The sequence below is a fragment of the Pezoporus flaviventris genome, unplaced genomic scaffold (genome assembly GCF_033815535.1).
Source record: "Pezoporus flaviventris isolate CSIRO_AGI_PZ_B2104156 unplaced genomic scaffold, CSIRO_AGI_Pfla_v1 ptg000001l, whole genome shotgun sequence".
Classification (NCBI taxonomy): domain Eukaryota; kingdom Metazoa; phylum Chordata; class Aves; order Psittaciformes; family Psittacidae; genus Pezoporus; species Pezoporus flaviventris.
In genome coordinates, this window is record NW_026892549.1 from 3,604,985 (window position 1) to 3,630,895 (window position 25,911).

Sequence of the window (25,911 nt, forward strand, 5' to 3'; positions counted from 1 at the left end):
TGAATTGCTTTTTATTACACAATGAATTAATGGCCTCTTTTAGCAGAGGTACTGAAGGGGCCTGTTTCTCGTGACAGCTGTGCAGGCAGTAAGCACTCATAGAAATACAAGTGCGTAATGGTATCAAGACAAACAAACGGTGCCTAAAGGTCAGTAGTTTTCTTGTGCCTGGAGCAAACAACTCAGCGTTGGAGTAATGGTCTGTGGGGGTTTGAGTGAAAGGCAGTGGCTGGGAAGGCTGCAGAAATAGATGAACAGGAATGGGATGCTTGCTGCTTTTTACAGCCTGCGTGCCTGAGTTCAAGTAACTTTTGCACTTGATGCTGATCCTGATTATCAGCCAGGTTAGCAGCTATATTCTCAAACTCTGTCTTGACTTGGGTGTGCTATCCTGTTGATAAAAACCTTCAGTAATTTAGGTTTCATCTCTTTACCTTCCATCCCCATGTCTCTGGTAACTATTGTGCACTACCATCAAGCAGTGTTTGATAAGGTTCCATTGCTTGTTACCTGCTACTGTGTGGAGCAGCAAGGCTAGCAAACAGGTATGACTACTTCACTTTCCTAGTGGCAATAATAAATTTTGTGGCTTTTGTTCTATGATGCAATTGATACCTGCCTCCTGATAACAGGGTATAGAGCAGATATTTTTGAAGTCTTTGTCAAAGAGCAATCATTTTGCCCATAGCTCCTTTTAGCCCATTAAACAGGACTAAGCAATTGTCATCCATGCCTGCCATAGAAATATCAAGTTGTCTTGTCATTTAAGCAAGATAAGTCTATATAACTTGTGCTTTGTCTCTTCATGTTCTTCCAGATACTGCTTTTATAGAAATATTAGAGGATCTGTTTTGTCTTTTGTGCTTGAGATGTGCAAATATGTTTTTCAAGACCTGTCAAAATGAGAGTCATGATGTCATGTAATGTGAGAATGTGATTTAGGCTGCTAAATATCTTCTTGAATCGTTATGGTTACAGAGTGCTTGCCTAGAGCAGTCACTTTCAACTGTTTTAAAAGGAGCCCTGTGCCCATAGCTGTATTAATGCTTGCTGAATCGGTTGAGAAAAGAACAAATAATGGTTAATTACAAGAGGGAAGCTTAGTGGAGATGCAGTCCTGACTAGAAATCTTTGCAGAATCACATGTCAAAGACCAAAAATTTGTCCTGGGATTATAAGTATTTGTTACAGCCTTAATCCTATCAACTGTTACTTTGAATTAGTGTTGCTGTCAGTTGATGTGATTAGTATGAAATATTTCAGGTCACTATAAGTGCAATGAAACTAATGTTTTTAATATGCTCTTCTTAAATTTGGAATGTGGCAGAACTAATCTGAAGTTGAAGTGTAGAACTGGGGAGCTGGGAATGTCCCAAGTCGTTCAGGTGCTGTGATTTCTCTGGTTTCTAGCTCTCTCTGTATGTATCTCTACCTGTAATGAAAAGATCATTCTTCAGAAGAGTACCAGAGACCTGAACTTAGCCCCACCTTTGAAAGTGGCTTTGTCTGTGTAGATGGACATGTTAAAGAATATTTCTGATTTATATTTAATATTGATAGCAGATTTGTTTGCAAGCCAGTAGTTTAAATTATGGGGTGGGGGCGGGGGGGAAAGCCCACCTTATAGATAAGACTGGAATAGAGTACTGCATTACAGGATTATACTCAAAACATGACACAGTACTTTAGCAGTTTAAGTGTAGGAGCTACCAGAATTTTGGACTCCATGTTGCAGAACACTAACTAAAGTGGCCTTTTTTGAAAGGAGTTGGTTTGTAATATTAGTGCTACTCTGCTCAGCAGGGCACTGTCTTGGGCGCTACTCTAAAGCAGACATTCAACAAGTGAAGTGTATTTAGATCAAGCTGCATGCCAGTTGCCCCAGTTTCCCAGAAAAGAGGTGGGTTTGCAAATGGAAGAAGCTGCTCCCTGATTAGAACGAGCTGATTCTAAAGTATATAGTGATTGCTGGTACAGCCTTTCCACTAACCGCTGCTGCAGTAAGAAACTACTCCCCATGATGATACTCTTCTACTATTTAGTGTTTTTGGCTTACTGTGAGATCGCCTTTTTGGTAGGTAAGGAATTCTCATTAGTGTAGTAACCAAGAAGTCTCACTGTCTGACTTCTATGTCAGCCTTCTGCTTTTATCTATCATATCATAAAATAGACTAGCTAAGCCACTTGAGGAAATAGTTTTTCGTAATACAGGAATGTGTGCTTGAAACTGATGCTATTTGTCATTCTACTTTATAATTTTTAAAACGCATTTTAGGAAACAATTTAATTTTTAAACAATTCTGCAAGCTCTTGGAGAATTTACTTTTCAGTTTATCTTACAAGGCAAAGTAAAATCAAAATAGACTTAGTGTTGAAACCATTCTGAAGCTATAATGGAAGGAAACCAGTTAAAATTATTAGACATTAGTCTGGTGGTACTGTACATCTGTATCTTCATTTAGTTTGTGAAGCAGGGATCAAGCAGTGATCTCGTCCAACTCCTTAAGTATTCACAACTGTCATATATTAGTAGCTTTCATGTGATGACTGTGCCTCTTATTATACTCTTGTAAATGTAAGTTGAGGTTTCTAATGAAGTGTTAATCATTAAAAACCTGCTGTAAATTTTCCATCTCTGCAGTACTACTTGTCCAAGTTGTCAAATAGGCCTTCTACTTCCAAAGACTCCCCATAAATAAGATTCATAGCAACCGTGTTGCTGGGGCACAGACTTGAATTACAGAGTTGCTGAGGCTGGAAGACACTTCTGGGACTGTCTAGTCCAGCCCTCCTGATCAACGTACTAATCCTGATGCATAAACTGGCTCACCACCCATCCCTAGGTAGAGCTTTGTACGTTCCTGCTCTTCTCATGAGGAGGGCAGCTCTCCTGCCTTGCCTTTCTGGCCTGTCTAATTGGATGCTACAGTAGATGGCTACAGGCTCTTTAGGACAATGAGAGCTATCACCGTGAGGTGATGAACTTTGCAGCTACACACAGACTCCAGCATCTCCCATTTGTTCCCTGTGCCGCATGCATTAGTCTACAGAAGCACCCTGTTGTGATTATATCCCAGGAAAGGCAGAAGAGCTGAGATGAGCTGGCTGTGTATCAGAATAGTAGTTTTTTATTGGTAATGTGCTCTGTGGAGAAAGGAAATGTCTTAGAGCACACAAGGATAAGTGTTAAGTTTATGTTCTGCATTAGCTCTGTATTTTCGTGTGACCTCCTACTTTTTAGGTCATAAAGGGAAGTGTCCTGGGCTAAATGTGTCCTAATTTCTTTGTGTTGAAGTCAAGTGACTCTAAGTCTGCCACCCAAACCCAGAGTTAACAAACATGATGAATTGTCCTACTCTTCCCTGTGCAGCACTTTGAACGCTGTGAATGTTTTTATAGTGGTAGGCAGAGCATTCGTCACAGGGGAGACCAAGGGTAACACTTCTCCAAAAAGGAAACTCTCCACAGCTTTTTACTTTTACTAACTTTACACTTAAGAGTAGGGATACTGAAATTGCATGTGACCCCTGTACTCGTGTAGTAATGCAGTTTCCATTTAAAGATAGAAATACTGCTTTTTGGCTTTGATCTAATGTATATGAATACAGAAGAGTAGAAAATTACATGCCTTTCTGTTATTGAAAACATTCTTTCTTAGACCAGTAGAAAGGTAGCTGCTTGTATGTGTGGAATACCTTGTTCTGGTATTCACTCTTCCTGACTAGGAAACTGAAGAAATCTGTTTAAAGGCAACTTGAGGGAGCAGCTGAATTATAGGTAATTAGTAATTATTGTTGCTTTGTGTGATGCAAATGGATTGATTGAAAGATGGGGAAAAGGTTCAGTACTTGGTGCTTGTTTGGTGTGCCTGATTGAGGGAGCTTAGTGACTCTGGTATACATCTGTGAACCCTTCAGTCAGGTGCCTGAAATAGGGGAAGTACTTTCAGAGGCTACAAGAAGACAACTCTGCAGTGTTCCTGGGGAGGTGGGGCTCCATGGTTATGAATAAATTTGGAGTAGTGGCTTATTACTTGCTTCCCTCATCAAATGTGAGCACATCAGTGGCTTACACTTCCCCAGATTGAGATGTAAGCATAAGGCACTAACCTCAGTTTAGAAGCAAAAAATGTAATTGTATGGGCAGAGACAGTTGCTTCTGCTGGTTCTACCTAAGCCAGACTAGTGTTTGGAATTCTGGTTTACCCAAGGTGTCCAGCTCACCGGGGAAACTGAAGATGGCATGATCTGGTGAGATCAGTCTTCTGGGGGTAGTGGCAGCAGGTCATGGCCTGTCTGCAGTGCCTTCTGCCATTTGCAAGACTGATGGGCTAGCTCTGACAGCTCAAGGATTGGGGGAAGAATGGAGGAAACTCGGTGGGTAGCATTTCATGAGAGCCAAAGAGTTAAATAGTTAAACTCTGCAACTCTGTAACATGCTTATGGCTGAATTAGTGTTTGCTTGAATTTGCTCCATCAGTGTTAGAGGCAACTTCTTTGTGGATTATACAGCTGCAGATTATCCACTGAAATGGTGTTGTAACCTTGCGCTGATGTGGGATTGGAATCTCAAGTTATTTTGAACTTAATGTGCCATTTAGGACATTGCTTAAGCTGAGATTTGACTTGCCTGTTGTGTTTTGTACTCCCAAAGATTTGATTAAAACCTGTTATTAGATTACCCATCTGAAGCATGCCACTGTTTCTTAGCAGTGGTTTGGTGGACTTGATGTATACTGTGCAGCAAAGATGATCATAGTTCTGCATAGATGAGCTTTCAAAGGAAGCACAATTTGAAATACGCTTTGTAAGTCAATGGGAGTGAGACTGTAGTACAACTGTTGCCTGAATGTTATTTTTCTTGTATGAGCCTAATTGACTAGTGTGAGAAATGATGTCATAATGTACCTGAAGTAGTTAAGCAACTAGGCAGTTACCACCACAGTGACAAACTCTTAGCATAGTAATACTAATTATTACTATTAACAGAGTCTTTGTGCTTGTTGAAGATTTCTGTCAGGTTTCCTAGCAAGCTAGGTTAAGAGCAATACAGTAGATCCTTCTCTTCTATAGTCTCTGCAATGTGTCTTTAGGCATTCAAACAAGACCTAGAGGCTTTCTAAAAGTACTTGGAGAGGCCTGGATAGGTATCTCCCTACAGACATGGTTTTAGTTGTAATGGTACTAGAATCTTATGAATTCCACTTCAGGTAACACTGTCTAGCTGGAATAAAGAGTATATATTCTGTTTGAAGCTGTATACAACCTGCTAGTTGCTCTGCATTGCATTGAATAATATGGAAAATGGGGTGGTGGATTTTTATTCCCATAAAAATCTATATAATACTGATGCTTCTGTTTGTTATCTGTGAAACAGTGAGGCAATTCTAATAACTGTACTGCATTCACCTGTAACTACCTTTATTTAAATACAAACCCTTCTGTGCTAGAGTTTACGGGGACTGTGGTGGACTGGGACTTACTCAGAGGTACCTCAGTTCTCAGGACAAACTTCACTTGAGGGTGGTGCTTCGTTCCCCCATTGCAGGGGGAGGGTGGAATGCTTGTGAGCCGGGTGCATCTGCTGTTTCTTCTGGTAAAGTGATGGTACTAGTTAAGGAAGGGAAGTAGCATATTTTGTTCTTATCTAGCTCACTGTTGACATGGGACAGATACCTGTGTGACAGGGTTCCACAGTGATGTGGCAGAGCTAATGTGTTGCTCCCAGTGAAGCAAGCAGAATGATACAACATTAGACCAGCAGTTCTACCATGCTGTTCAAGTTGCACACCATCTGTAGAAAACAATTTCAAAAGCCTTTAAGGCCCAGAACAGGTAAGAAAACTAAATGTGGTCCCACTGGCTGCACAGCTTCTCTGGATTTAAAAGGATGCTCTGATTAATTCAGAGTCCAGAAGTAATGGAGTGACCCAGCTCTAAAAGACAGAGTGTTCTATAAACAATGCTTTAAGTTGTTTTACAGAGGTTCTCAAATGTGGTAGCCTCTTAATCCTCAAAGATGCTGTTGTGCAAGTTCCTTACTGTCTAAAAGGATATCTGTTCTCATTGGTGATGTTGTGGGGACCAGACTGCTAGAGTACTTACCGTGAGGGGTAATTCTGAATATCTCTGCCTTGTTGCTGTTGTCTCTTACTCATGTGTTTGTTAGTGTCATTGGAGCTGATGCTGCATCCAGGACAGAAATTCAAGTTTCCAAATAGTGATGATTTCCAGAAGGCACAGAGGTACAGTGCCATGTTAGGTCTCTCTGTACATTGGTAAAGAGTTGGGTTCTCTGACATTGTAGTAGCATGAATACAAACTAAGTTGTGTTACTTTCCCTAGACAGTTGATGCATGCTGTGGTATTGGCAGTCTTCCAACCATTACATTGTCTCTGGGTTTGGTGTGTGGGTTTTTTTTTTATGATCCCCATTAGGATCTATAAAGAATCCTGTTGGGAAAACTGCCAGTTTACATCCATTCTCTATGAGGAAGTCTGGGTAGAGATGACTCACCTGATGACTGTAGGGGTGCAGCACTCTGTATTCTATCTTCATGCCTAATCTAGAGGAGATGACCTCGTAAATTTTATGGTTCAGTAGATAAAGTGGAACAGCAGTGGGGACAACTGCTAGCTGCTGTTCTTGCAGGTATTTCCAATGTTTTGTATGCATTCAGTATACATACTGCAAACATACATGGATTATTGTCATCTGTCCACTTAGAACCACTTACATGGGTGACTAGCAGACTGCAGTTGTGTAAATGCATTACTGCACAGCCAGGTAGCTGCATTTCTTCTTACTGAGTTCAATTTTGAGATGAGCTGTGTGGTTTCTTTAAGCAGGAATCATCTTGGTGTCTTAGCTTGGTAGTAAATTGGGAAGGCTTTTGTGTAACTCTGTCCTCTTATGTTAATAGTATCTTTAATGCTGCCTTCCATAATTCTTCTCTTGGTTGGTTGGTCTTTGTATTTCTAAAGACTAAGGGGAAAACTGTGCACTGCTTTATTGGGCTAGGAAATGGAGATGCCTGTGACAAAAACTGAATAATTACAATGAAATGCATGTTTTACATACATCTGTGTGAAGATACCCTAAGACCAAAATGAAGCTGCAGAAATAAAGCTTGCAATCTAGTGTCTGTATTCAAGCTCCAGTTAAGATGACTTGCAAGGCTGTATAGATTGCATGTGACTGTAGTATTGCAAAACAGTACTGTCTTGGGATGCCTACATGCAGTGATAAATCTCTTGATACAGTTGTTACCTGTCTGTTAAGAGTATTAACTTTGTATCATGACCTTTGCAACCTTTAGTTAAACATAAATATAAGTGACTTTCTTTTTGTAGGTGCTAAAGTGCCTTAAAGTACTATTTAAGGGTAGACCTTTCTCTTTACTCAGTTACTGATAAACAATTACTCAGATATTTTTCTTCCATTCTAAGGGATTTCTCAAAACCCCCAGCTGTTTATGTCCCTTAGGAACAGTTATATGTATACATTTAACTGCATTTCAGTTTAGTATAAGGTCTGGCTTTAGTTTAAAGGGTTGCTTTAAACTGCTACTCTTCTGATGCTCAGATTGACCCAACTGAGTCCTTCCTATCACTAAACCTTTGCTGGTTGCATTAAAATATGGAACCTTGCAGCAGACTCGAATAGGGTTTAGCTCCAGTTTTCCTTGGACATTAAGATTGTTCTAAGCAAGGTTATTACCTTGAAATTACTGCTGACAAGTAAGATATTGTCTGTCTACTTGTCTGCATTTTAGACCATTAATGAATAGTCTAAAATGGTCCCTTACTGAGTGATGTGAGAGTGAATATGTTTGAGAATTTTATCTAGTAAGTAAATACCTGCTGCTCTTAGATTCAGTTTCTAAGCTATAATGATGCATCTCTCTGAAAACTCATAAGCAAAGTTGGGCTGTGCTTGGCAAGGATGGTGAGGAGGAATATGCTGAGTATATACAAGTCTTTTGTAGTTAAAATAGATCACTAGTCTGGTGACCCATATCTGAAGATGGACTTGGACAATCCCACCTTATAAGGCTGTCTAGAACCTGTTGTGAAGAACAGTGTGCTGGGCTCTGTAGGTTGCTAGGGTAATTTTTGTCCTTAAAGTAGCAATACATCTGGGAGTCTCCCATTGTTCATCTTACTCTACATAACGGCATGTGCCAGAAAAATACTGGAAGTCTGGTATGGCAAGTCCATTCTTCTGAAGATCACTTGATTGTATTAAACCATTCTTAAGTGGAGAGCTGAAGATGATTTTGCATGTAAATATGTGGAGTACTGAAAAGTCAGATACGGTGTGAAGGCTTAGGTTAAGTAGCAGACATTCTTAACTGGCTGGCATCCAGTAGCCAGATGTCTGATGCCATTGACAGTGTAAAATATTTACTGTGATCTCTGGGTCCCAGCATGGAAAGCATGTAGGGAGGATTCCTGATCACAAGTAAATTAAAAATACTGCTTTTATACTGCATATGTTATGCCCCATATAAGCAAATCCTAGGGACTCTCCTGCAGTTCAGGTTCATCATACAGGCTTTCTTCTGCAAGCTAAGAGTAATTGGATTTAATGAAATGCAATTCCTGAATTAAAACTGTTCAAGCTGTACAAATCCTTCCCCCAGCCTTGTGGGACATGGGGAACAATCATGGTCTAGCTTTAGGTTCTGGTTTAACCTTAAACCACTGCAATGCCTTCAATCTGCCTTGGGCTTGCTTCTTGCATCTATTAACTAGCAGTATATGTATAGCTGCTGCTAGATAGTAGCTGTGACAGCTGATGTGTTTCAATGTACATACAATTCTGTTTTTTTTTTTGGTGGGATTAGTAACTAATTCTAATTAGTTGAACCTAGTGTAATGTAAATTTGTAGCCATCAGTGTATCAAGTAAATAATATATTAAATCTGCAGTTTTTCCTGTAACATTTAGGGGTATGGCTGTTACCGCCTCTTCCAACAAGGATCTAGTCTATAAAGAATATACCCTTCATGTGTACAGAATAAAGTAGTTACTTCACCTAAATTCTTTCTTTTTCTCCTGATGTTAAAAAAATAAAGTTTTCCAAAGCCATTTCTAGTTTCCTGTCCAGTGCCCTTACCTTTGCCAGCTGTAAGCCTGCAGTGGAGAGAGAAAATGCTGGATTACCAAAAGCAAATCTCAGGCTTGGGTTTCGTTCTGGTGCTCAGCCTGGACACTTCAGCAAGGTGTCAGCTGCACCAGCACACTTGTCTAAGGAGTATAGTATGAACAGGATAAGGGAATTGCCCACTTTTGTAGTAATATAAGTACCATTTGGCTGCTGTAGTTCTACCTTCTTTGGCCTCAGTTGTACAAAGTGTTTTCCTTCCCTTACCTTGACACTGGCACTGAGGCATGTGGCCTTGCTGGTATGAATGGCAGACCCAGTCACCCATACTGAGTGGCTGTCTTGTGGGAGGACATGGGATTGAACAGCTGGGGGCAAGAAAGAGGGAACTGAAGGAGAGAGCATGGTGATAGTATATAGATATATTTAGAAATGTTTTAGAAATATTTATATTTGGTAATATAAATGGGGCTGTGAAACTGCTGTTCCAACTTGTTCTGCTGGACATCTTGAGCTGAATAAATTCCTTGATCTGATTAAGCATGGCCTGGGAAAAATCTGTTACCACAACTGGGAAGGTAGAAACACTCAGCAGTACATGGGGAAGGATACAAGGATATTCCAGGCAGGAATTTCTGCCAAACACATAATCTCTTTTCAGCTTGAAAACAAAAATCAGGAGAAGTGCCAAGAAATAAGGTATTGGCACAGCAAAAGAAGATAAAGTAGCATTTTTATTTTTAGCCAGCATATCCTAAAATTTTTAGTAGCATTAAATATGCTACTTAATCTCAAATGAACTTTTAAAGTAGTTGAATTACCAGTTGGAGCATTTACAGTCCATTGAAAGCTAATGGAATTTCAGTACTTAAATATTTTCTGGTTAGCCTCAGAACAACTGAGGAGCTCTTACGGTTCATAGCTCAGTGAGATTGTTAATTAGTTTTGTGATCCAGGGAATTTCTGTGACTGCATTCTTGTGGGCATATCACAACCAAACACCTCAAAGCCTCTAATTCATGCTCTGATAAATGAGGGTCACAAAAATACTGTTGCAAAACCTTGTCCTTTCTGTGCTTGCTTTTGATTACATCATTTAAGTCTTTTAATAAGTTGAATACCCAGATTTTCCCTTAAAAGTAGGTATCTGAAGGGTTTAACAAAGCTCCTCTGTCAAGCTATTGGGCTAAGGGTTTCTAGAATCCTGTTTAAAAATCCAAAGAATGGCTGCTTTCAGTGGCAGGATAGCAATGAAAATAAATGCCCAAAGATATCAGCTGCGCAGCAAGAGAACAAGGGCTGATCTTGGCAATTTTGAGCTTAGAGCTTTCTTTCAGCTTTAAATCTCCAACTAAATTGGAAGAACTAGAAGCAATTTCAATTAAAGCTCCAATTAGAGTACTTTTTTATTATAGTAAAAGAATATTTACTGGAAAACAGGTAGACTTAGTGAAGTCTACTGTTTTGTGTTTTTTTTTTTCTTCAATGTATTTGCATGGTCTGTAGCAAAATGGGTTCCTTTCTTGTGAAGTGACAAGTACTTTTTCCTTTAAGTGACTGTACAACTGTGGAGTCTTAATGCAGGTGAAGTAAAAAAAGGACATGAAAGTGCAGTCTGGTTTGAAATACATTAGTTATTCAGTAATAGGCTCTGAATCTTGGCATTAGGTAAACCAGTCCTCTTTGTTAACTGTTCTGAACAGTTTGACTGTTTAGGCTGAGGAGTGGGTGGGAAAATAGCAAACTGATGCTTAAGTTTGATGTTTATGAAGCTATTTGTAAACTACCTTGAAGTGTTCAGGTTTGGGGGACCAGCCAAGAATGACACAACACTTCAGGTTTTACTACAGCAGGAGGCCTTAGTTAACCTGGAGAAGTTGTACTCTAAACAGGTAAGGCAAGGGAAGGCTGAAATAGTTGGTAAAAGCATAGGGTTAGATTTCTTATACTAAGGGTGGCATGGTTTGATTAGTCCTCTGGCCAAGTACAGATCTTCAGAAGTCTAAATCAAAACAGTTTTTTAGTAACTACTGTGGTTTGATTTGTAAATCTTGCTGTGCTTCATGTGGCCAGCCTGTCTTCTCATGTAACCTTTATCTCTTGGTCTGAGGAGCATCTTTCACTAGCACCACAAAGCTTCTATTGTACATATGTCTTTGTTTAACCTATTCTAAAACAAATGCAAAGTTAAGTCAATGGCTTTACCTTTTAAAGCAGATGAAGCAGGTAATTGCTTCTACCTTCTTAAAGATGAAAGACTGCCTGAATAAGTTTATGCTTTAACCTGGAGGGTGTTGAAAGCACTTGAGGGCTTTTTAGGTTTTGGTTGTGTGTTGGTTTTTTTGTGGTGTTTTTTATTCTTGTTTTTTTTGTGTGTGTGTGTATTTTTTATTTGTTTTTACTCAGGATTGTCTGTAACCAGAAGAAATCCCTGAAAAAAAAATTTTTCAGAAGGGTTTTCTTTGTTTCTTTTTTTGTGGTTCTTTTGTTTTGCCTTTTTTTTTTTTCCCCTCCAGTTTGACACTTGCTACACAAAGTTCAATGTGGTGTCATTCAATTTTAAGGGTAAAATGACAGATTAAAATTAAACTGACTGGATTGCTTCTTACCCTGTTGGAGGAGGGTAAATCATGTTGCCTGGGCACAGTTTATTTTCCAGCTAGTGAAGAGCAATATGGAAGAGGAAGGAATACATACCACAGAATTAGGTGACTTTTCTGGATGCTTATTGAGGGTGGGCTCTTCAGCAGATGTATTAAGACTCTTGGCCTTAAATTTACACTCTCAAACTGAAGGAAATTGAATAATGTTTTAAAAGCAACTGCAGTCATCACAGGTTCTTCTAGACACTGCTGTTTTTTTGAGAGGTGGTCGGATTTCCCAAGACTTCATATTTTGTAAGAAACAGATGAGTTAATGTCTGTCTTGACTGCCTCAGGGATGCTTAATCTACAAAATGGGATGAAATTCATCTTTGCCTACCTAGAAATGATTGAGCAGAGAGCTTGTGTTAATTATTTTTTTTTTTTTAACCTCAGGGAACTCCTAGATGTGAGCTTTGAACCATGGTGTGTAAATTGTTTCTTGAGCTGCAGAAGTGGGAATACAAGTAAACAGAGTTGGCTCCAATAACTCCTCTTGTTGGTTTTATTAGAGCATTCCTATTAAAATCTCACCATGCCCCTTTCTGAACCAGTGGTTGGCCTGTTTTAAAAACACTGGTACTTCTGAACTGATACTACCTGTGCCACACTGTTTCAGCCTTGTCTTGTTCTCTACTGCCTGGGTATTCTGGGGCTGGAGGGGGCCATACTCCTTCTGTTTCCACTGAAGAAGAGATGCCTTGTGTGAAGCTTCTACGATTTCAATAAAGGCATACTAGGTAAGGGCTGTATTATAAGCAGGTACCTGCATTCAGAGGGTTCATGTAGTGTTGATACTCCAAAAGATTCAAGTGGCGTTTGTAGCAGCTCCTCAGTGAGGGTCAAGTACCTTGGCCGTTAAGAGCTGGGCTAGCTTTAGATGCAATCAAACTGTAAATCTTTATGGTATTGGATGAGGTTTGCTTAATATTATGCTTTGTTACAAGTCAGGTAGTACTGTAAGGTGGAGCTTGTAGTTTCTACTGGCCAGTGTTGAGGTGGGATAGAGAAGGAAGTATTTAGGTATTCTTTCCCCACACATCTATGATGAGCTTGTTTTAAATCACACTGGTCAGTATTTTACCGAAGAGACAGCTATTCCTTTAATATGATGAAGTAAAAATGTGTTACATGTATTGACAAGAGGAAAAAAGTTGCTGTCTCCTCTCTTGGTTGTTAGTAAACATCTTATTACATGCAGTTGCGTGACGCAGTGTACTTAGGGCACCTTAATAGGCAGAAGCACTAAGCTTGTGTTGCCAGAAATATGTTTAACTTGAAAGCTTTGTGTTAGATAACACAGCAGTTCCCTCAACCTTAGGATGCTTCTTAAAGGAATACTCAAAAAGTTAAAGCCAGTCATGATTACACTGAAGAGTTTCTAAGGGTCATTTGGCCTCTCCAGAAAGCATCTTATCTATTACTGTCAAAGCCAGACTACTCCTAAACTAAGAGAAAATAATATTATCTAAAAATCATTAAGAACAAGCAGTGCTATTACTGGAACACTTAAAAGTCCCCCAAACTCAAAAAATAATCTCATTTGTTCAGTCAGTCTGTGGACATGTGTACATCTGAACACATGGACCATAAGCAAAGAAAGCCTTCAGCAACACCTTCTGGAGTTCAAATACTACCTGTTGTGTTTTCTCCTGGTTGTTCCACATTCTGCTGGTGGGGAGCTCTGTAGTCCCCTCTTGTCCCCTGCCTCCCTGGTGACTAATACCTATAAATCAAGCTTGCAGTCCTCTTCTGGTTAGGAATCCCTTGGGTAATAGCAGAGTTCACTGTCCCCAGCACAAATGTGTTTGTGCTGTACGGGGAAAATCTTTGCGAAGCAGGAGTTGTCACATCCAATTTTTGCACAAAGAAGTGTCCTGGATGAAGCAGCTGATGTATAGCATGATATGGAAGATTACCAGAGGAAAATATCTGCGTTTACTTACCCATGTTTATCCCAGAATGAACACTTAAAGATGATTAATTTGCATTGCTGTACTAAACCTGTGTAGCAAACAGGTGTGAGTAAAAAGAACTCTGCATGGAAAAATACTACTGCTTAGATGTTTGAAAATGCTGTCCTGAGGGCACTTCTTGATTGTTGACATGTTGACTACTATGTACAAGAACAAAAGAGAATTTAGGTTTTGATTTGTTGCTTTTGAGAGCATCAAGTCATGACATGGGGGAAGGATCTTAACCATCAGTGTACCCCAAGGCAGGTTGCCTAGATTGGTCATGGAATTGTCAACCTCAAAACACAAGGCACACAAACTGGACTGCTTGGAGAAAACTGCTTTAAGGGAGAGGTTTGGACTGGACAGCATCCAAAGGTCCCTTCCAGGCTAAGTATGGTGTGTTTGTAGGTTGTGAATTCTTTACTCTCTAGTTAATTTTATTTAGGGTAGACAGCCATCCTGAAGTTTTTTCCAGTATACTACTCGAACTTCTACTGTAGGTCTTGTATTTCTATCCAGTAGAATGTGGTGATGTGGTGTGGCAATGCTACTGTCATTCTGAAGTAATCATGTCCTGGAAAATTTGAGGCTCCTTATAGGCCTCTTACTTCTGTACTTCTGGAATAATGGTTGCTGCTATAAATCAAGGGTGGTACAGCCTCTTCTGATAGTATTCTGATAGTGGTATTTCCTGAATGGTCTGCTGTTCTTACAATACTCTGCCAAGATAGAAACAGCTGGGCCCTTGGTTGTCCTGCTGTGGGGATGAAAGTGTTGCTCTCCTAGCATCCCCCTTAAGGCCATCATATTGCTGGAATACCCATCTACGTTTTTTTTGTGTGTGGGAATCCTGACAAGTGATACAATCTTTTTGTATTGGTCACTTCTTCTGGTTTTGTCCCCCGTGTATTATTTTTAAGATGTCTTCAGCACTTAATTACTGTTTGCATAACACACAAACAAAGGCTTATTAGCTAGTTCTCGTTTATTGAAGCTTACTCTTTCATGGCTTTGTAACATCAGGAGAATAGGGATTAAGAATTTCTTCAGTAAAGCAGGATTCCCCCCCACTCCCCAAAGCAAATTAGATTTGCAGCATCAAAAGGCAGAGAGTATAAAATAATTGCTAGTGCCATGTCATACGACTTTCTTCTGGAAGCTTTTGCAACTTGTTCCTACCAGAATTTACTGTCTGTCTCGGCTTTTTTCTTAGCCCATATAGAGAAGATATCAAAAGTAGCTTTCTACCTATAAGCAGACCTAAGGTATAGCTCTGCTTCCAGGTTGAAACTAAGCTGCACAAACATTAAATATTTTAAAGATGTGTAAAGCCTTATAAGAACAATAAGAACCACTTAATTTTGTGTTTGACAGTGTGTTGTTTGTTGTGGGTTTTTTGTTTGTTTTTGGTTTTTGTTTTTTTCTTCTTTTTCCTCCCCTTTGTGAACTCTAGATAGCAGTCATGTAGTATGGGTTTACAAATAAGAATACCTTGCTCAGCTAGTAGCTGCTTTGAGAAACTTTTGGCACTTCTATTAATGGTATTATTGTCATAAATAGAAGCTATTTGTTCTAATACCTTGTCCCACGGATACTTGAGACATCAGTGACATGGTCTAGAATCATACAATCATAGAAGAGTTAGGGTTGGAAAGGACCTTCAGATCATCTAGTTCCAACCCCCCTGCCATGGGTAGGGACACCTCACACCTAAACCATGCCACCCAAGGCTCTGTCCACCTTGGCCTTGAACACAGCTAGGGATGGGGCATTCACAGCCTCCTTGGGCAAACCCATTCCAGTGCCTCACCACCCTCACAGTAAAGAACTTCTTCCGTATGTCTAAACTAAACTTCCCCTGTTTAAGTTTTAACCCATTACCCCTTGTCCTATCACTGCAATCCCTAATGAAGAGTCTCTCTCCAGCATCCTTGTAGGCCCACTTCAGATAGTGGAAGGCTGCTGTGAGGTCTCCACACAGCTTTCTCTTCTCCAGGCTAAAATGCTTGCCAGTGCATTGAAGTGACCAATTCTTCAGACTTGCTGGGCAGGGTTTTAACCTGATCTTTCAACACTAGTAAGATGCTTTACATTCATGCTGCCATGATGTCACCAGTGTCATGAATGGTGACTATTTCTTCTGTCTGCAGATTTAATTTGTTCCTTGGCACGTCATCTGTGGCAAGCAGGACAATGGCTGCCAGCAAGAGCAAGAACCAGAGTTCCTTGGCCCTCCATAAAGTAATTATGGTTGGCAGTGGAGGCGTGGGCAAATCTGCACTCACTCTTCAATTTATGTATGATGAGGTAAGTAGCTTTGAGTTCAGCTACTCTAAAGTACCAGTAGGTACAACTTCATAAACTTTTTAGTGGGACAGGGAAGCTAAATAGCGAAAAGTCCTGATGACCTGCCTGGCAGGAGAGGAATGTAGGAATCTGGGAAGGGTGTTTTCTGGGAACCCCTTTGACTAAGGGTGGCAAAATTGATTCTTATTGGTGAAAGTACAGTCTTCAAAACACATGCATAATGTGCATGTTCTTCTTTGAGTGTATGGAGGCCGTTAGCAGTTGGCATTCAACTCTACTTTTGTTGCAGTTTCTTTTAGGCCAGCTAAGGGTGAAGTCAGAAGTAAGCATTCTACCTCATTCAGAGCCAGATGATGTAGGCATATTCATAGCATGAATGCTTTCCTACTGCTACAAAGGAAGCTAAATCAGACAATCCAGACTAGTATTGTCTGTATCTTGTAATTCAGAAGTTAGTATTTATCTATAAGCTGTCCACACGTGCTGTAGTAATGTGAGTATCTGAACAGATGACATAGTCATTAGTGAAGGCCAGCTTAATCAGGCTCATGCCACAGCCTTTTGTTGTACTTTGATGCCGAGAGAAAGGAATTAGGGAAGGAGCCTATGTTGGACATCTGCTGTCAGATCAGAAGTGAAAGTGAAACTGGCAGGGGCTTTGTGGGTCTGATCAATACTAAACAGACTAAAGTACATGCCTGTCTAATTACGGAGCAGTTTTTCATGTTCAGCAGCTGGATGCTGTCATCTGTATCTGTTGAAGCTTCAGATCATAGAATCATAGAATGGCTTGGGTTGGAAAGGACCTTCAGATCATCTAGTTCCACGCCCCCTGCCATGGGCAGAGACACCTCACACTAGACCATGTCAACCAAGGCTCTGTAAAACCTGGCTTTTAACGCTTCTAGGGATGGAGCATTCACAACTTCCCTGGGCAACCTGTTCCAGTGCCTCACCACCCTCACAGTAAGGATCTTCTTCCTTATATCTAACCTGAACTTCCCCTGTTTGAGTTTAATCCCATCATCACAGTCCCTAATGAAGAGTCCCTCTCCAGCATCCTCGTAGGCCCCCTTCAGATGCTGGAAGGCTGTTATGAGGTTTCCATGCAGCCTTCTCTTCTCCAGGCTGAGCAGCCCCAATTTGCTCAGCCTGCCTTCATACAGAAGGTGCTTCAGCCTCCTTGATCATCCTTGTGGCCCTCCTGTGGACTTGCTCCAACAGTTCCATGTCCTTTTTATGTTGAGGACACCAGAACTGCACACAATACTCCAAGTTGGGGTCTCACAATAACAGAGTTAGAGGGGCAGGATCACCTTCTTCAACTTGCTGGTCACGCTTCTTCTGATGCAGCCCAGGATATGGTTGGCTTTCTGGGCTGCTCATGTTCAGGTTCTTGTTGACCAACACCCCCAAGTCCTTCTCTGCAGGGCTGCTCTGAATCTCTTCTCTGCCCAACCTGTAGCTGTGCCTGGGATTGCCCCGATCCAGGTGCAGGACTTTGCACTTGGCTTGGTTGAACTTAATGAGGTTGGCATCAGCCCACTTCTCAAGCGTGTCAAGGCCCTTCTGGATGGCATCCCGTGTCTCCAGCGTGTCAAATGAACCACACAGCTTGGTGTCATTGGCAAACTTGCTGAGGGTACACTCCATCCCACTGTCCATTTTGCCAGTGAAGATTTTGAACAGGATGGGTCCCAGCACTGACCCCTGAGGGACACCACTCATTACTCGTCTCCAGTTGGACATTGGGCTGTTGACTGCAACACTTGGTGTGTGGCTATCCAGCCGATTCTTTATCCGCTGAGTGGTTCATCCATCAAATTGATATTTCTCCAGTTGGGAGACAAAGATGTCATGTGGGATAGTGTTGAATGCCTTGCACACGTCCAAGTAGATGACATAAACTGCTTTGCCCCTATTTATCAGTTCTGTAGCCCCATCATAGATGGCCAGCAAACTCATCAGGCATGATTTGCCCTCAGTGAAGCCATGCTGGCTGTCACCAACCACCTTGTTGTTTTTCATGTGCCTTAGCATGGTTTCTAGGAGAATCTGCTCCAAGATTTTGCAAGGCACAGAGGTGAGACTGACTGGTCTGTAGTTCCCTGGATCTTCCATTTTCCCCTTCTTGAAAATGGGGGTTATATTCCCCTTTTTCCAGTTGTTGGGAACTTCACCTGACTGCTATGATTTTTCAAATATGATAGACAGTGGCTTAGCAACTTCATTTGCCAGGTCCTGCAGGACCCGCGGATGGATTTTATCAGGTCCCGTGGACTTGTGCACATTCAGGTTCCTAAAATGATATTGAGCCTGATCCTCTCCTACAGTGGACCTAAGGTCTTCATTCTCAGAGTCCCTGCATCTGCTTTCCAAGGCTTGAGTGGCATGGTAAGAGCATTTGCCAGTGAAGACTGAGGCAAAGTTATTGCGAACCTCTTCTTTCTCCAAATCCAGGGTAGTCAGGGGTCTCCTGTTTCCTTCCGAAGAGTGCCCACATTACCCCTAGTCTGTCTTTTGTTAGTGACATATATAGAAGCCCTTTCTGTGATTCTTGATGCCAGACCTTGGTGCTGGTGAGCGTGAGGTCAAGCATGGCACCTTTCCTTGTCAGCTCTTCTCTCACTTGCAGGAGGAGGTTGCTTTCCACACAATTGAAGAACCTCCTGGATTGCTTGTGCTGTGTTGGACATAGTATAGATACCTGTACTTGAAGTACACTCAAATGTCTTTTCTTGAAGTGGGAGATCTGGATAATGCCATCAGAATGCTGGTAGCTTATACTGTGTCTTCAGCTCTTAAATTAAGCTGAAATTGCTGACCATTTCATGTAGCAACAGTTTCTCTTGACTAGGCAGACTAGCTCTTTGATGTATTAAGTCCTTAAATAATTTGCTTTTTACAGGAAAACTTAAAAGTGGTGGAACTTAGTAGCTGGCTGAATTATGAGGTTTTGGGGAATTTAAATGACGCTCCAGTGAAAGAGAGTAGATATGAACAAATACTGAGATCATTCGAGAGTAATTTTAAACACTAATCACTTATCATATTCAGTTTGTAGAAGACTATGAACCTACCAAGGCTGACAGCTACAGAAAGAAAGTAGTTCTCGACGGTGAGGAAGTTCAGATAGACATTCTGGATACAGCAGGACAGGAGGATTATGCTGCTATCAGAGACAACTATTTCCGCAGTGGGGAAGGGTTTCTTCTAGTCTTCTCAATAACAGAGCATGAATCTTTCACAGCAACAGCAGAATTTCGGTAAGTAGTTTCTGTCCCATGCAGTGAGGATTATCTGGTTCCTATATTGCTCGGACAACTCTTTTTAAAAGCTACAACTCTTCATCCTTTTTGTCTGCTACCATTTGGTTAATAGAAGTGGCAATCCAACCATTTTGCTCTCAGTAACTGGTAATGTAAATCCTGGTATCCAGCCTCTGGCTTTATTTGTCTTCATGCCTGCAACTTATGTGAGTACATTACATCAGCAGCAACTTCAGGCAAGTAATAGACTCTTGGACTCCTAAAACATGTGTGTTCAAGCCAATTTTCAGTCTTCATGGATGTGAAATTTAATTATCTTAGAGCAGTGCTTCTGGAATTAAGCTTGACTTTTGCCAGGTTTCAGACACTATTGCTTACTGCTAGAAGCAGGTGCTCTAAGGAAAGGAAGGATTAGCCTGTACTCTCAGGTATGGATTGGTGCCAAGCAAGGGTTGGCAGCCAAGTGGTACTATTGTAGGCAGATGCATTCCTAGAAAGACACACAGTAGTAATAAACACTTCCATTTTTGTTCTTGGGATTAGCAAGTCTAATGTGGAAGTCACCAGATTGAGCACAGAAATTGCTTGTGTATCATAAAAGAAAAACAAGGGGGTTATACCATTATTCTGGTCTTGGAATTCGTGTAGCCAGGTTCTTCAGGGCAAGTGTTCTAACTCTTATTTGATAATAGTTGTTGCCTCAGTGTAGAAGGTAATCCACAGATTCTGTAGGACAGCTGTAAACTTGATGTAAAACTTGCCAAAAAATAGGGAAGTGTTAGGAGTTCCCTGCGTTTGCCAGAAAAAAGCTCTGTATCAGTCTGCCTTATGTTGCAGACCTGTTCTGCTTAGTTTGCTCTAACTGGAGTACTGAAAGCACTTAAGCAGTTGAACTGTTGTGGAGCTGCAAACTGAGTATTTGGACTGATGCCGGCATAAGATGGAGAAAAAAGATGCAATTAGAAAAGAAAACAAAACATAAAGACACTTGGAAGTAGCCAGCCTTGGTTTTAGCTTTTTGTGCTTAAGCAAAATAGAAGGTTAAACCCAAGGCTTAAGGCTTTGGATGAAAAGGAGTAGGAGTGTTTATCTTGGCAGTTTGTGTTTTTTTTTGTCAGACTTCTGTGACTAGGTTAACTGTGTGTTGGTTTATGATTCCAGCACAACAAAACAGTGAAAAAAGGCAATGCTAGCCCTGAAGATGAGCAAGAAGGACCTGAAAGCTCCTTGGAAAACCCTTCCCCAGGAAGGTGGAGGGAATGGGTAGTATGAGTCACCAGCATCATGGGCTATTGGCATTATTGATTCTCTAACTTCTAGACTTCTTAAATTAGAAGAAGTTGAATACCGAATGAACTATGGGCTTGTCTTTAATCCCTAGCTCTCATGCTATGCATTCAGTGTGTTTTTGGTGCCTCTAATCTGAAAATGTGTGAAGGTACAGTTGAATGCAACAGCAGATTTTCTGCTTCAGTGTTAACCCTATTTTAGATTCTCATGTACTCTATATACATTCAGTTACTTTGTGGATGGAAAGTGCAGGCATTTGAAGTAGTCTGGTAACTGTGGGATGAGGGGGTGTAGCACCATGGTCATACCTAGTTTGGCTCTTGCTCATAACAAAATGAAGCAATCTAAAAATAACTAGACTGGTACAGTTATTCCAGTATCCTAGATGGACAGCAACATGTGTCAGTCTAGTTTCAACCTGTTTCGCTCCAGTAATAGCGCAGATGTTGAGACTGACATGTCTCCTTTCCTGGACACTGATAGGTCCTAGACAATAAGATATTGATGATATTGTGCTAGATTGATCATTTCATCATCATCAATATGATATTGATGATATGCTATCAATAGATGATACGATAGGTCCTAGATGATATGATAGAACGACAGAGGGATAGGCAGGTTAATGCTGATGGTTCAAATATTTTCTTGGAGTCTTTGAAGGAGGAAGGTTGCTAGCATTTTAGTTCAGCACTAGTTAGTAACTCCTTTTGTGTAAAGTTTAGGTAGCCATTAAGAGTTATATCTGCTAGCTACTTATGCTGTTCCCAGTCTACTGCCTTGGCAAATCCTTGATGTTGCCCAGATCCGTACTGAAGTGGGATACAGACTGGGACATCTAAGATGGTGACTGAATGCCAAGGTGAAACTTGGCAAATGTGGTACTTGTATTCTCCTTCAGATAGGAACTCCTCTTGTGAGTTGCTTTTCTGTCATGATAATCTTATTAGAGATGAGTTAGTAACTGGTAAAACTGTTTTCCTGGAAGTGTGAGGCTTTTATTAGCATAATGTGTTAAACTCAGAATAATTTTAAAGTGTGTGTTCAACTGTTGGTAGATATACAGTTATGTACTCTTGTAAACACTAGTAATGTGCAGACCACTTTATCCATTCCTGATAATGGTGTGGTTTTGTTGCTGCTACTGACACAGATATTGTTATTTTGAATACTTGATGCATTAGGGAACAGATCCTGCGTGTGAAGGCTGAAGAGGATAAAATCCCTTTACTGGTAGTAGGAAACAAATCTGACTTGGAAGAGCGCAGACAAGTGCCTGTAGAAGAGGCTAGAAGTAAGGCAGAAGAGTGGGGTGTGCAGTATGTAGAAACCTCTGCCAAAACTAGAGCGAATGTAGATAAGGTAAGACAACATCTGCTCAATTAGATTGTTACTGTTGTTTAGTAGCCGAGTGACTAATTCTTGACTTTTTCTGGGATAAAAGCAAACCCACAGTTGGGCTTCTGAAAGCCTAGATTGTAAAAAATGAATTAGCTTACTGGAATGTGTACACTTAAGCAAATACCTAGCTTAGAGGAACCAGAGACATGTTGCATGTTAATATTATTGTCTTGTTTTAACTGCTTGTACCTGAACCAATAGCTTTCCATTTAGTTTAAGGATTCTCTGAAGTATGCTTTATTTATAAGTTGTGTCCAATTATTATAACAGCAATAAACGGCAAGCTATAGATACTTATGAATTGTTCCCCTTCCCTAAAAACTGTGTAGTGTGGCTAATGTTAGAGATTTCATTCTTGTTTCCTGCTAAGACTATTTTGAATTGCCGAAAGAACTTTTTGCTGTGCCCCTGGTATGTTTTGACTTGTCCATGCTGGTCCAGGACAGTTCTGTTTCTGCTGCTGGTTTCTTGCATAAACAGTTGTGGTGGGTTATTCTGAAAGAGATGAATTATGACTACGGAGCGTTTGCCCAGTAGTAGAGAGAAAAACAGTTTTAAGCCTTCCCTTCATTCTGTGTGTAGTGGAGATATTTTTTTAAGAGGGTGCCTTTTTATTTCACCAATCCAATGAAGATCTGAAATTACTCCTGGGCCCCCTAAGGACTCCAAAGGTGTGGCTTGGTAACCTGTATTTGTTTAAAGATTTAAAATTGAGCAGTTTTCTCTTTGATAGAGAACATACACATTTAGCTGTACTTGAACTCTTCTAGACAGTTTCCTGTTCTTCTAGTCTATATTGGTTTACTAATGGAAATGCTGTTTGTGCATGTTACTTATTTCTCTCATTTGTTAAACTGAGTATATGAAACTCCTGAGTTGAGATCTTTTGCTTATAAGGGACATAGCATGATTTCAACTTAGTAAAGGACCATTCTGACTTGTAAGTCGCTGTCACATGCATAAACTGGGTGGTGTAATAGAACATGAACACCTAGACTTGCTTTTGTTGGTAAGCTGTCTCATGACTAGCAACTGCCTAGCCTGCTTTATACTTTGACTAGTTTTCTGATCAGTTGAGTTTAATAGCAATCTAGCTGTGAGTATACTACTGTGGTGCTCTAGGCTTGCTCAGGTTTTATCTAACTAGTTCATGTGACATACTGGTTATTCTCCACATAAGCACTGCTTTGTGTGTGTTAAGACAAGTTATTGGCCATTGTGGTGATTGTGCATTGACACTGTAACAGAATTAAAAGAAACACTTAAGAGGGTTTTGAATGATCAGCTATTCTGTTTCTGATTAGTAGCATAGTCTTCTGAGTACATAACTTACGTAGTTCTCCATTAAAACCAGAAAAGCATAACTCTATAGTTGACACTAATCTCTTGTTCAGTAATTCTAAAAATAATTTTTTCCAATACCTCTCTACAGTAAAACATCTGCTGCATCTGAGGTGGTATGTACCGAGGCATCAGGTGCACAGTGGTGAAATCAGTTAAAACTTTAGGGTAAACACCAGAGTAATGATGTTTGCTGGATCTTTCTTATAACATAGTCTTGAGGTTTTGTGTTTGTGTTTTTTTTTTTTCTTTTTGTGTCTCTTGACTTGAATGCTACAGCTTTTCTATTATAAACTAGGCAGATTACTGCTGAGAAGAATGTAACTGTGTGAAAAGGACTGGACTCTATACTTCTTTGCATAGTTTACAAGAGTTATTTATCTGGAAGAGTTTGCTATACACAGATAAACATTCTCATGAACTCAGAATGATAATTAATAAAAAGCTGTTAAAACAGGGCTGTTGAATGACTTGATAGCCAGGTAAGATTGTGCTTCTTGCCACCATTTGACACGCTGCATAATTCTGATGTTGAGTTTGTCACTGGGATCTATGTCTAGACTCGCTTCTGCTGTATTAGGTGCAATGTGGTGCTGCATGTGTATTTGATGCTGAATGCAGTGGGTTTCATCTGTTTTCTGGTGACAGATCTTGTTTTAATCTTTATTTTTCCCTCCTAGGTATTCTTTGATTTAATGAGAGAAATCAGAGCAAAGAAAATGTCAGAAAACAAAGACAAGAATGGCAAGAAAAGTGGCAAGAACAAGAAAAGCTTTAAAGAAAGATGTTGCTTACTGTGATGCTTGGGAACTGTAAATGTCTATCTGCAGGTGTCATGGATAAGATACCACTAAGGATATAGGGCTAGATTCATGAAAGGAAGTCTGTATTGACTCCCTTATCTTTTGCTTTGCATATCACACCTTAAAAATGTGAAAACAGAACTTTGAAATGATTTCTGGTATCCAAGAAAATCTATGCCTACTGAAACTGAACAGGCTTTGTCTTCCCAGTGTCTTTCAAAACTAGACATAATTTCAGACTTACAGTCCTTCTGCTTGGTTATACAAAGTACTTTTATATTTCTTCCTAGTTTGTTAATGTTTCTCTGAATGTTTATCTTGAACCTCTACTAGCCTTAACAAGCACAGGTGTTCAGGTTCAAGCACTTTTTTCTCCCCCTGTTGCTGCCCTCGTTGATGTTGCAAGCTGCAGAAAAGCTAGATTGATGTCCGATAAAGGGTTTGAGTCTCCATCTTCTGTTAGTTGTTACTTATACTTCTTACACTGAAATCTGCTGGCTTCTTCCCTATGCTCCATGTAAGAAACAGCAACTGACAGTTGAGAGTCAACTCAAAACAAAGTTTCTTCCATGTTCTGTTTAGTCAATACAGCATTCATGAATCAAGCCTATGAACTCCATTCAGACTGATATAGGCAATGCAAAAAAAAAAATATTTAAATATTGGCTAGATGCATTCCCTTTTGGTCTGTCTTCTTATCCTTAAACTCATGATATGGGGTGAGAAAATTGCTATAAGCATTTCTACAAAAGGAATAATATTGTTACCACCTCCTTCAAATGCTGTCCTGGGTTTCTCCCATATATTGTGGCTAAACTCAGTTACACTCGTGCTACATGTATCATCCTCCCCTCCCCAGTACTGGAATAGTGAAAATCAAAGTGTAGATTTCATCATTTTTGTTTATATATGGAGTACTTGTGATAATGTTGAAAAGTGGGAATATCTGCATCTGTCTCCTGTCTTGCTGAAGACAAAAACATTGAGTAAGAATGGGTCACATCACACAGTCATGTCTTGGAATAAGTGAGGTGTACATGCTACCTCTCAATGATTAGCTGGCTAGTGAGTTATGGTGTCAAAAAGCAAATGAAGTTAAGCAGTTGCCATATCTGTTATCACTGTTAATTTTATATGTACGGTTTCTGATGCACAGCAACCTAGCACATGGGGATGCATGCCAAGTTTTGCTGGTCATGACATTGATCAACAAAACCCAGCCTAGAAATGGAAAAGTCAGTACTTAGGTCTTCCTGTCAGCTGACTAAACTGAGCTTTCTGATTCAGTTTAAGTACAGTTGCCAAAAAAGCCCACTTCTATCACTGTGGAAAGTAACTGTCTCTTGTGGAGTCTATCAATGAATTATGGTTATCTTCTGTTTTGAAGGAGTAGGGTGAATTTTGCTTAACCTGAGTGCTTGGAACACAGTTACTTGGTGAAAGGAATATGCTGTGTGCTTGTTCAGTAAAGTACACTGCAGCGCTAAATTAACAAATAGTTTCTTTTTGAGGTGAATGAGTAGTGAATACTGTTTCAGTACTTAGTATTGCAATTTGAGTTTGAAAAACATTTTTTGACATGTACTAGATTGCTCTTGTGCATTCCACTTCTGAACTTTGAAAAAAGAGATGTGTTAGATAACAGAACCTCTGTTGGCTTGAGGTTTCACAGGGACTTATTGCAAACTCATTGTCTTCCATAACTAGTTCAACTTGTCAGGCAACGCATTGAATTGGGGAAACTGTACTAAATAAAAGGTGCTGTAATCTTCATTCTTGTCAAGTTAAATTC

At 40.2% G+C, this 25,911-nt stretch overlaps 2 protein-coding genes across 3 annotated transcripts in view; both read left to right on the top strand.

Moving 5' to 3' along the window:
• EPB41L5 (erythrocyte membrane protein band 4.1 like 5) overlaps positions 1-25,911 on the top strand; it is a 465,429-nt gene that overhangs the window by 121,430 nt on the left and 318,088 nt on the right. The window lies entirely within an intron of this gene.
• Positions 15,834-25,911, top strand: part of RALB (RAS like proto-oncogene B) — a 410,529-nt gene continuing 400,451 nt past the window's right edge. The window contains exons 1-4 of one of the 2 annotated variants that reach the window (XM_061466126.1): positions 15,834-16,015; positions 19,073-19,281; positions 21,759-21,936; positions 23,997-25,892. In XM_061466126.1, the coding sequence (XP_061322110.1) occupies positions 15,902-16,015; positions 19,073-19,281; positions 21,759-21,936; positions 23,997-24,116 (621 nt within the window). In that variant the 5' untranslated portion in view covers positions 15,834-15,901 and the 3' untranslated portion in view covers positions 24,117-25,892. Of the gene's footprint in view, positions 16,016-19,072; positions 19,282-21,758; positions 21,937-23,996; positions 25,893-25,911 lie in introns of those variants that run through there. The other variant, XR_009745703.1, reaches the window with a different exon arrangement.